This window comes from Oryza glaberrima, chromosome 6 (genome assembly GCF_000147395.1).
Source record: "Oryza glaberrima chromosome 6, OglaRS2, whole genome shotgun sequence".
In the NCBI taxonomy this organism is placed as follows: Eukaryota; Viridiplantae; Streptophyta; class Magnoliopsida; order Poales; family Poaceae; genus Oryza; species Oryza glaberrima.
This window is the reverse complement of record NC_068331.1, coordinates 29,218,445-29,230,026: the sequence shown is the minus strand read 5'-3', so window position 1 is coordinate 29,230,026 and position 11,582 is coordinate 29,218,445. Positions and strand designations below refer to the sequence as shown.

Genomic DNA, 11,582 nt, shown 5'->3' with positions numbered 1-11,582 from the left:
CTTGTAGAAATAAAATGTACTACTAAATCACTACCTGCAATCCAAATGTTTTTTTTATTGAATACGTGATCCAAATGGTTTGACCAGAGCTATTAGCCTTGTCGGCTTGTCGCCAGCCAAAAGTAAAAATTAAATATTTATCGGACCATGTCATGCCATAAAAGTATTGCAGGGATAGTCATTATGGAAAATTAAATATGATAGGGTTAATTATTGTCATGAATTATCCACTTGATTATATATATACGGGGGACTAATTAAGTAGTTTAATAAATACAGTTTCTCCATTTCAACATATAACACGTTTTAGTCTTTAACACGAGTATTAAGAAGAGGAGTAAAATAGTAGTACTTGGTTATCTTTTTGAAATGAGTATGGTATTGTTCAGTGATAAGAGTCATAAGTAATAAACCGCTATATTTGGGAGAAAATTTGAACTTATATTTTGAGACAAAATAAATGGTTATGAGAGAAAAGCATTTTTTTTGTTTGAAACCGTATTTTTTTAGAAACATGGACCAAATACCTGAAAAAAAAGTGACATGAATGGTTATGAGAGAAAAGTATTTTTTTTGTTTGAAACCGTATTTTTTTAGAATCATGGACCAAATCTCTTTTATTATATACTATTATAAAAATTGAAGATGTTTTTGCCGGTATTTTGGTACGTCAACCGATTTTACTCGGTTTTTAAGTTCGTTTGCTTTGGAAATATAGTTCCGTGTTTGAGTCGGATTCTAGGATCGTTTACTTTTGGAAATACAAAAGGAGTTGGATAAGAAATCTCTTTAGAAAAATTTACATGCTAACTTGAGATGAAAGTCGGACTCCTAATTGCAGCTCATGATTTTCTAAAAAAAATATCCAAGCGAATTCCCAAATTGAATTTTATCCTAGCTAAACCGTATAACAATAATAAGATTAAAATAGCATTCACCCGTTGCAACTCATAGGCATTTTCTTTTATAGTTATTATAAAAATTGAAGATGTTTTTGCCGGTGTTTTGGTACGTCATCCGTGTATAAGTCGATTTTTAAGTTCATTCGCTTTTGAAATTATAGATCCGTATTGAGTCGGTTTTTAAGTTTATTTTTTTTGGAAACACAAAAAGAGTTGTATAAGAAATCTTTTTTAAAAAAACTCGCATACTAACTGGACATGATTAGACTCCTAATTGTAACTCATGATTTTCTAAAAAAAATATATATCCAAGCGAATTCTCACAGTGAATTTTAACTTAACTAAACCACATACCATTAAAAATATTAAAATAGCCTTCATCTATTGTAACGTACGGTCTTTTTTTTTAAGCTGATCAGTCAGCTGGGTGCCAAAGCCCAAATGTGAGTGAGGGGAAATAATAAAAAGGAGAGAGATAATGCTGGTAACGCGTGGAGTGGAGAGTGGAGAGGCATGGGAGGCATGGCAGCTGCTCCTTTTCCAGGCAAATGCTTCCTCCTCCTCCAACAAGTACCCAAGCCATCGGCGGCGCTGGCCGCAGCTCACCCATTACTACTAGGACGCCGTCGGCTGGCTGCCCTCCCGGAGACGGCCGCAGCGTGCGTGGCCGCCGCGGGGTTGGTGGGAGTCGCAGCCAGCTTGCTAGTGGGCAGGGCGGCGGAAGGAGCACGACGAGAAGAGGAAGAGGAGGAGGAGGAGTGCTCGGAGTGCGGCGGGACGGGGCTGTGCCCGCGGTGCAAAGGGGAAGGGTTCGTGTTCAAGCAGCTGCCGGAGGAGGCGGCCAGCAGGGCCCGGAAGGCGGCCAAGAACATGGCCACCAGATACACTTCCGGGTACGGTACTACTCACAATTTCTCCCTACTCCCTAGTAGTAGTAGAGTAGCACTACAATTTCTTTCTCTCAAGTTGCTATATATGCCTTTGCATTGCAGGCTGCCCACCAAGTGGACCTACTGCAACCGCTGCTCCTCCACTCGCTCCTGCACTACCTGCGGCGGCTCCGGCGCAATCCCTAAGGCATCATCACCCACTACTACTACTCTGTAATCTTATTACGTTTCCATCAATATAGCCTCTGCCTCCAAGAGTTTGTTTTTTAATACTCACTTCACAAATTAAGTGTTTTTCCCACAAGGCCGCCCATGAATTGAATCACCAGACACCATATACACACAAGAATTAGTATTACATCTACTCCCTTTGTATGTTTATCGTATATATACAGTCAGCTGAAGTTTTCTAGGTAATTCATGCAGCTTTAGATATATCAAATTCATTTCACATGCATATTTGTCTTCAGAATAAAATGTATAAACAAGATGCCCAACGATACATTCCTATAATTTAATCGTCTCCGCATATATCACAAGAATCTTTAATTATCTATTTCTTCACTGCCAAACAAACAAACATTTGTGATCCAAGCATATGCCTCAAATTAAGTAGGATTATTTTAGTTCTTTAGATAATGGAATAGAATGTGTGATTCCAAAATTGCATTGGTCATGGATTATACAATAAGAGTTCTTGATATCGGCTAAAAAGGGAGAAAAATAGTCCATTTTCCTCAATTATGAGTCAAGTTTAATTCGCATCACTAGCACAAAACTGGGTACGTAGCATCCTCTCACTTTTAAAACCAGTACAAGAGTCCCTTGATAGTATTGACATTTGTTTCTAACTGATGTGGTGCATACTAGCACATTGACTTTGTCTTTATCCGACGTGACTCTTACGCGCAATTATAGTCAGGGGAAAAATATAGTTTGCTCCACATATCGGTGATAATTCAACCTTAAAAATTAAAAGAATTTATGGCACCCACATATCACTCACATGCAAAAAAACCTTTCTTACCCATCTCTTTCCCTCTTCTCCTACGGACCGACGAGCTCCTCCCACCCCTGGCTCTCGATGGGGCACCCAAGAACTTATTTATTGGCGCCACCGTTCTTGAGGAACTCCTGCCTAGCACACACTAGCGCATGTGAGGCAGTTGAGCTATTGGTGCGGACGTTGCACGCCTTAGTGAGTTGCTTTTAGGAGCTTAGACATGGTCACTATCATCACGTCCTTAGCACTTCATTGATCTCGACGATGAGATGCTTCCAAGAGCTTGGGATGCTATAGGCTTAGTAGTTGGCCATCGTCCAGATGGCGTTGTTGACGGCAAACTCAGCATGGAGGTGGGGCAAAGGTGGCTGTTGATCGCCCACTCATGGATCTACGAGAACCCCTTCACATACGATGGCTCACACTTCGTTGAAGTGGAAGCCTGATCACCGTTGGGCCCTCCATGTTGCCACCATGTCAAGGTTGTTGTTGTTCACCGCCTCTTACTGCTGGTATACGGACGATGTTGTTCCCATACCCACCGTTGCGTGCCAAGATCGCCGTGCGACACAAGTGCGCAAGCGTGGGGTGGAGTCCTTGCGACTGGAGCTACTAGATAGAAAATGGGGAGAATGGGAGAAGAGGGGAGAGAGGGGTGATGACATGTGAGTTCCATTAGAATTATTTTAGAGTAAATTTCACAAAACTACAGTAATTTTGATTAAATTATCATAAAACTACAGATTTAAGTCGCTATATAACAAAACTACAGATTTAACACAAGATTTATCACAAAAGTACATATTTAAGGCCAACTATCACAAAACTATATATTGAATACTAGAGTTATCACAAAACTACATATTCTAGAGCTTAAATCCCTACCACTACTGTTATGTTAGAGTGATAAATGTGTAGTTTTGTATTTAACATGATGCAAAACATGAACTGGTGTGATAATTTTATTACTAAATTTGTAGTTTGGTGATCTTCCACCTTAAATCTATAGTTTTTTTTTGATAAATTTGGTTCTAAATCTGTATTTTGTGATACACCTTCTTAAATATGTAGTTTTGTGATAGTTTTGTCAAAGCACGTATAATTTTGTAAAATTTACTCATTATTTTACCTTTGACCGGACATCCACTGATATGTGGGACCAACATATATATTTAAGATTTTTTTTTCTAACTGGACAACCAGAGACATGTGGGTCCTATTGTTGTTTTTATTTTTATTATAGTACTGCCACGTACACAATACATAGGACAAAGATGAAGTCAACACGCCACATAGACGCTAGGTTAATTGAGACAGACCAAACAGTGAATATTGTTGAGGGGCTCGATTTGTACCGGTTTTGCGGTTGAGGATTGCGAATGAAAATGACTGGCTCATAGTCGAGGGATCCAATGTGGACTTTTATAAAAAAAGGTAAGGCCCATGAAGGCCCAGCCTTGGCCAGATGAGATGAGATGAGAAGCGTGTGCATGTGCGAGGTGGATTCTAATCACTCAAGTGGATGTCCACTCATTTAGTGCATGTCAACTAAATGATCATAAAAAAATTTCAAAAAAATTACAAGATACATTGATATATAATATATCACTACACAAACATGTGTTGACGCGAAAAACACACACTGGCCTAGGAGATCTGCTTAGCTCCAGTGCAGGTCCAAAGGTTGGTGACATGCAGGCGTGCCAGTCAGTTTGATCCTGCAACTGACAAGATATGATATATAAACAGTAGATCAAATAGCCGATCGGCTGACAAGCCGATGGTGTGATTCCAGCCGATGCCGATACCAGCCGATGTCGATAGGGTTTTGAGCAATCGGCTATATGTCCAATGTAGATAATGATATAAAGGCGATCGACTGATGATGATAAATAATAATAATATAATCCAGTATAAACCGATCGGCTAGCAATATGATATAATAGAACAAGTACTGATCCGAAGGTTAAAGCATACATCGGTTGGAGGTCTGATGTCATAAAATTCACAAGATTAGATAAAACAGTGAAACCTTTGTTCCAATCGGCTAAACCCAACTTGTATGTAATCCTTATAAGCTGATGCAACGTCCAGATAACTTATCGGCTAGCACCCTGATAAAACACTAGCATGAATCTATCGGCTTAACAAGACTTATATTATCAACAATAATCTAGTAGGTCGAATCTAACCGATGCAGCACGAGATTGTATATGATAATCTAATACTCGATGAGCCGATAGATCTGTTTAATGTGATGGATAACAAATCTATTTAGAACAACATTGTGATGGTAGAGATATATCGGCTAAGATAGAAGATCAGACCTAACCGAGACAGTCCCAACTAAACCGATGTGTCTCTAAACACAATGCAATTAGAGATAGAATTGAGATATCAGGTAGGCAAATATATCAACCAAATCAGAGCGATCAAAGAGATCGAAGCGATGCAGCCTTGAACAACACCAACGTAACTGATAGATTCACTAGGGCCGGCGGAACATAGGACTTACCCCTTTGCTAGAGATTGAACTGAACCGATGCAGCCCCGCGTCAGGTGCCAAATTTCGCCGGATGATAAGTAAAACTATTGATCGAGGGATTGATTACAATGACCATGGGTGTACATATTTATACTCATAGGGAGATACTAGTCCTTGTAGGAAAGAAAGAAACTTTCCTAAAGATAAAAGGAAAACATAAAGTCCTTATAGGACACTAAACACAGATTCCTAAAGATAAAAGGAAACTAACAAACTATTCCTAATTAATAGATAACTCGTCATGCCGCATCCTCCTTAAACTCAGTCACTTCTGGATAAGCTTCCTTTAGTAGATTAATTTCCTTAACCGAATATAGTAAGAATCCGACAACTGGCGACTTGATAACTCTCATCGGCCGATCCCAGGACTCTGAAGCTAACACTGACTCTAGGCCGATGGTGACTTCTGGCTTACCAAATTTTGGTGTTAACACATACAACTTAAAATTCAACTTTTATAAGTTGTAACAAAAATAACAAATTTAACTATGATTGTTATAACTATGAATATACGTATACTAATCAGAGTTTGATTTGTTATTTTTGTTACAACTTGTAGAAGTCGAATTTGAACTTGCATGTTTGTGGGGTGATATATTACATATGAATCTATCTTGCCAAATTTTTTGAATTTTTTTCATACCCATTTAGTTGACATGCAACAAATGGGTGGATGTCTCTTGGTGATTAAAAGTGTTTCCCTGTGCACGTGGGCGTTTGAGTGAGGAGGGGGAAATTGGGGGGCGGCCGGCGGCCGGGTGGCCGCAAGTGTCGGCGCGCAAGTCTCGCCACAGCCACAGCGAGAACCTGCATTCGTCGCTCCGACGACATGGGTCAGCATGCACATGCTCCTCCTCCTCCTCCTCCTCCTCCTCTTCCAATGCTATCGCCATCGCCATCTCCGTGCTGCCTGCAGCTAGCTTATCGATCGGCATGGGCATGGCGGCCGTCCTGCTCCTCTCCTTTCTCCTCTTGGCCGCCCCCGCCGCGGCCATCGATATCCTCCGGCGCTCCCTCGCCGCGCAGACCAAAGGAGACCTCGCCTCCATCACCGCTGGGAACCCCCTCGTCGCCAATGCCATGAACGACCGCCTCAAGAACCTCACCGACGCATTTGCTCAGCAGATGGGCAAGGAGTTCCACTACTGCATCAAGGACACGTACGTACGATCATTCATTCATTTACCCGCTCCCATCTCCATGTATCTTCCAATTGTTTTTCTTTTCTTTCTTCTCTACATACATACATACATTACAGGGACGACGAGTGGAATATCGCCTTCAATTTCTCCACTGATCCCACCTTCCTCTCCAACTGCATGCAGGCCACCGATGGTACGGTACTTCATTTCAATCCATTATTATATTCCTCCTTCCCTCCCTCCGTCTTATATATTGAGATGAGTATTATATATTATACTCCATTGATTATTAATTTCTCGATTAATATATATATTCGATCGATCGGTCAACAGGAGACGTACCGCAGCGTGTGTGCACCGCCGCTGAGATGAAGTTCTACTTTGAAAGCTTCCTCGACAGCAATGGAAGAAAGAACTACGTGAGGCCCAACAAGAACTGCAACCTCACATCATGGATGGATGGCTGTGAGGCTGGCTGGGCATGCAGTGCAGGCCCGGACCAGAATATCAACTTGCAGGATGCCGTTAACTTCCCTTCCAGAACACTTGATTGCCGAGGCTGCTGTGCTGGATTCTTCTGCCCTCACGGCCTCACATGCATGATACGTACGCATTCTACTAGTCTACTCTATCATCCATGCATCATCATATCCTGTCAATTAAAAAAATTGCGTACATGTATGTAATACCAAGAGTATTAATTAATTGATCAACGGCTATCTACATATATACATAATGAGTACATGAGGTAGATAGCACAATACCTTACTGCAAATAACACAAATATGGTCCTCTCTCTATACACACACACATAAGATCTTCAAGGGAGACCTTCTCTGGCTTGTTATTTTTTGGAGTTGAGACTTAATTTCAAGATTTACTTCTTGCAGTATACAAACATTCTGATTAGCTACATCCACTATGCATGCAGCTTGCCCTTTGGGAGCATACTGTCCAGAATCTACCTTAAACAAAACCACCGGGATCTGTGACCCGTAAGTACATACTTGCATTTCTCTCCACTCTCCAGTATGTGGAAAGACTCTGGATTGTTTTACCAATATTAAATACTTGGTGCAGATACAACTATCAGCCACCTCCTGGGAAGCCGAATCATACTTGTGGTGGTGCTGATAGATGGGCAGATGTTGTTAGCACCGATGATGTTTTCTGCCCAGCCGGCTTCTACTGTCCAAGCACTATAAAGAAACTCTCTTGTAGTAGTGGGTAATCCTATCTAACAAATGCTTCAATTGTAAACTGACCAACCTCCTATAGAATGGTTCTCATGCTATTACATATGCTACTAATTTTTTAGTTGCTTTAGGTGATAGGAAGCATTTTAAGATTTATGTCCTCGCCAAATACTGACAGATTTATGTTGCATGCACCTTTGCAGTTTCTATTGCAGGAAGGGATCAACTTCCCAAACCAGTAAGTTATATATATGCCAGACCCAATGGCTACTTCTCTACTTTAACCATGTGACAATGTATGTGTGTGAATCGGAATGACACATATCTAATACAATAAATTTGTACATACTCCCCATCTTAATGAAATTTGATCGGCCTTTCCTTCAGCCGACCCGGCAAAAATAAATAAATGTAACCACATACTTCACTGTTTTTTTTGGTATACATCTCCTGGGTGTTACCTGCTTCTTGAAATTGCCAGCTTCTGAGAGTAGTTGCTTTATTTTCTTAACTGCAGAATGCTTCCACAAGGGCAGCTGTAAACCAAACTCTGTAAATCAGGACATTACAATATTTGGTGCATTGCTTGTGGTAAAGTACAACTGTAGTGTGCTCAATAGTACTATGATTGTTCCAATCTAGCTATGGAGTTGAGCTTACTCTGCTCTTTTACGACTCTGTAGGGTGCCTTGAGTTTAGTACTGTTGATCATTTACAACTTCTCAGGGCAACTTCTGACCAACCGAGAGAAAAAGCAAGCAAAATCTAGGGAGGCTGCAGCAAGACACGCAAAAGAGACTGCCATGGCCCGTGAAAGGTGGAAATCAGCTAAAGATGTTGCCAAGAAGCACGCCGTTGGGCTGCAGTCATCGCTGTCCCGCACATTCTCGCGCAAGAAAACTCTTAGGACACACGAGCCATCCAAAGGAGCGGTTGAAACTGATGTGGAGCCATCGAAAGGATCAGGAGAAAAGAAGAGTAATCTTACTGACATGATGCGCTCGCTTGAAGAGAACCCGGAAAAAGGAGAAGGCTTCAATGTGGAAATAGGAGAAAAAAAGAAAACTAAAGGGAGGCATGCACACACTCAGAGCCAAATTTTCAAGTATGCATATGGACAGATTGAGAAGGAAAAGGCAATGGAACAGCAGAATAAAAATCTGACCTTTTCAGGTGTGATATCTATGGCCACCGATGAAGATATCAGGACAAGACCTAGAATTGAGATTGCTTTCAAAGACCTTACTCTAACCTTAAAGGGGAGTAAGAAAAAACTGTTAAGGTCTGTGACCGGAAAGCTTATGCCTGGTCGGGTAGCTGCTGTGATGGGCCCATCAGGTGCAGGGAAGACCACATTCTTGAGTGCAATTGCAGGTAAGGCAACTGGATGCGAGACAACAGGTATGGTACTTATCAATGGGAAAATGGAACCCATCCGTGCGTACAAGAAAATCATTGGCTTTGTCCCACAAGATGACATTGTCCATGGGAACTTGACTGTTCAGGAGAATCTGTGGTTTAATGCACGATGCAGGTACTATTTTTATAGTAGTAGTATATTTCAATAGATCCTGTGATGGATTCACTAGTGGCTAGGGAACTTGGACTGATGAATATATTTTATCTTGCACAGGCTTTCCGCTGACATGTCAAAAGCTGACAAGGTTCTTGTTGTGGAAAGAGTTATCGAGGCTTTGGGACTGCAAGCAGTTCGTGATTCTTTGGTTGGAACTGTCGAACAGCGTGGCATCTCTGGTGGCCAGCGTAAACGAGTAAATGTTGGGCTAGAAATGGTCATGGAACCCTCTGTGTTGATTTTAGATGAGCCAACGTCTGGTTTGGACAGCTCTTCGTCTCTGCTTTTACTTCGTGCACTACGGCGGGAAGCTCTTGAAGGTGTGAACATCTCTATGGTGGTTCATCAACCCAGGTAAGGTTGTTTGCTCTTTTTCTCCACAACTTTATATGCACCACTCACTCATGCAACTTTATGCTGTGAGTTTATTTTCTTTTGCAGCTATACATTGTATAAGATGTTTGATGATTTGATACTTCTCGCGAAAGGTGGCTTGACGGTTTACCATGGACCTGTGAAGAAAGTGGAGGAATACTTTTCAGGATTGGGGATTGTTGTCCCAGATCGTGTGAACCCGCCAGACTACTACATAGACATCTTGGAGGGAATTGTGAAGCCAAACGCAAATGTTGCAGTTAATGCCAAAGATCTCCCTCTGCGATGGATGCTGCACAATGGGTATGAAGTTCCACGGGATATGCTGCAGAGTGGTTCTGATGCAGAATCGTCGTTTAGGGGAGGAGGGGATCTTACCCCTGGCGGTGACACTGGGCAGTCTATTGCTGGTGAAGTGTGGGGCAATGTCAAGGACATAGTTGGGCAGAAGAAGGATGAGTATGATTACAACAAATCTTCTCAAAACTTATCTAATCGATGCACTCCTGGCATTCTCAGGCAGTACAAATACTACCTGGGGAGGTAAAAGAATGGAGTATTTTTTCTTACTATATATCACTGCCATTCTTAAATATGTATATATAAGCATTACTCTTGTTTTCTTCATTCTGTTCAGGTGTGGCAAGCAAAGGCTCCGTGAAGCTAGAATACAAGGCGTTGACTATCTGATCCTGGGCCTTGCTGGTATATGTCTAGGGACATTAGCTAAAGTGAGCGACGAGACGTTTGGAGCACTCGGTTACACATACACTGTCATTGCCGTCTGTAAGTTTCTCAGCCCATCCTGGAAAGGAGTCTTTTTTATCCATGAATTATTTTCAGAGAAATAATGTTTATATAATACGTAATGAGAAAATAAGTAAGTAGTAAAAATAAGGTAATAAGCGTGGGATATATTAATTGCAGCTCTGCTGTGCAAGATTGGAGCGCTGAGATCATTCTCTCTGGAGAAGATACACTACTGGAGGGAGAGAGCATCTGGAATGAGCTCGTTGGCGTACTTCATGTCGAAAGACACAATAGATCACTTCAACACGATCATCAAGCCGATCGTTTACCTGTCCATGTTCTACTTCTTCAACAACCCAAGGTCGTCGATATGGGAGAACTACGTAGTTCTTGTGGCGCTGGTGTACTGCGTGACAGGGATCGGCTACACATTTGCGATATTCTTCCAGCCAGGATCGGCACAGCTGGTAAGGTAGTACGTACTGTTGAATTAGTACGTAGTATATATGATGGATGATGAATGATTAATTGATTAAGCAATTAAAATGATGGGGATGGATCAGTGGTCAGCGCTGCTTCCGGTAGTGCTGACTCTGATAGCAACGCAGCAGAAGGACACCTTCTTCGCGAACCTGTGCTACACCAAGTGGGCGCTGGAAGGGTTCGTGATCGCGAATGCGCAGAGGTACTCGGGCGTGTGGCTCATAACGCGATGCGGCTCCCTCCTCAAGAGCGGCTACGACATCAACGACAGGTTCCTCTGCATTCTCGTCCTCGCCGCCAACGGTGTCCTCTTCCGCTGCGTCGCCTTCTTCTGCATGGTCATCTTCCAGAAGCACTGATGCCTGCCTGCCTGCCTGTCTCCTCTACTGTACATCTATCTCCATCTATTATACTCTCTCTAGTACTACTCTCTACTCTCTAGCTAGCTAGCAGCAGCACCTGGGAGCATGTACTGTACTTGTGTATCCTACTAGCTAAGCTAGTAGATCGATCCTATCCTATGTAAGATCTTACGAGTTGACAAAAAAAAAAAGGAAAGGAATGGCCCATTTAAGTAGTAGTAGGACTGATATTGGGCCGCCCGGCGCGGATGGGATGGCCCATGAACTTGGACGCGCACGTGCGTCTCGCGTGTTCACAGTAGACAGACACAGAAGACAGATGTACTACTACTGTAAGTAAGCGAAAGCGCCAAGCTGT

General features: G+C 42.1%; 2 protein-coding genes across 3 annotated transcripts; both read left to right on the top strand.

Moving 5' to 3' along the window:
• The first annotated feature begins 1,361 nt into the window (after positions 1-1,361).
• LOC127777103 (uncharacterized) lies at positions 1,362-2,062 on the top strand. Its single transcript, XM_052303612.1, has 2 exons — positions 1,362-1,795; positions 1,895-2,062. The coding sequence occupies exons 1-2, from the start codon at positions 1,416-1,418 to the stop codon at positions 2,007-2,009; spliced, it is 495 nt and encodes a 164-aa protein (XP_052159572.1). The 5' UTR covers positions 1,362-1,415; the 3' UTR covers positions 2,010-2,062.
• Positions 2,063-4,819: 2,757 nt separating this feature from the next.
• Positions 4,820-11,435, top strand: LOC127777101 (ABC transporter G family member 28-like). Of its 2 annotated transcripts, none has more exons than XM_052303608.1 (13): positions 4,820-6,500; positions 6,599-6,675; positions 6,816-7,088; positions 7,414-7,477; positions 7,563-7,709; positions 7,882-7,916; positions 8,196-8,269; positions 8,362-9,212; positions 9,312-9,608; positions 9,696-10,172; positions 10,267-10,415; positions 10,557-10,846; positions 10,943-11,435. In XM_052303608.1, exons 1-13 carry the CDS (start codon positions 6,274-6,276, stop codon positions 11,219-11,221), a joined length of 3,240 nt encoding a protein of 1,079 aa, XP_052159568.1. In that variant the 5' UTR covers positions 4,820-6,273; the 3' UTR covers positions 11,222-11,435. The 2 variants fall into 2 exon arrangements, with proteins under 2 accessions (XP_052159568.1, XP_052159570.1); XM_052303610.1 differs by having other exon boundaries at positions 10,557-10,851; positions 10,943-11,112.
• Positions 11,436-11,582: the final 147 nt, after the last annotated feature.

Bases quoted from the DNA above. Each gene is read 5' to 3' on its own strand.
- LOC127777103 (XM_052303612.1), top strand. From the start codon at position 1,416: ATGGGAGGCATGGCAGCTGCTCCTTTTCCAGGCAAATGCTTCCTCCTC. The intron at 1,796-1,894 runs GTACGGTACTAC...TTTGCATTGCAG, and splicing joins GCCACCAGATACACTTCCGG to GCTGCCCACCAAGTGGACCT.
- LOC127777101 (XM_052303608.1), top strand. From the start codon at position 6,274: ATGGGCATGGCGGCCGTCCTGCTCCTCTCCTTTCTCCTCTTGGCCGCC. The intron at 7,478-7,562 runs GTAAGTACATAC...TACTTGGTGCAG, and splicing joins ACCACCGGGATCTGTGACCC to ATACAACTATCAGCCACCTC. The intron at 9,213-9,311 runs GTACTATTTTTA...TATCTTGCACAG, and splicing joins TGGTTTAATGCACGATGCAG to GCTTTCCGCTGACATGTCAA.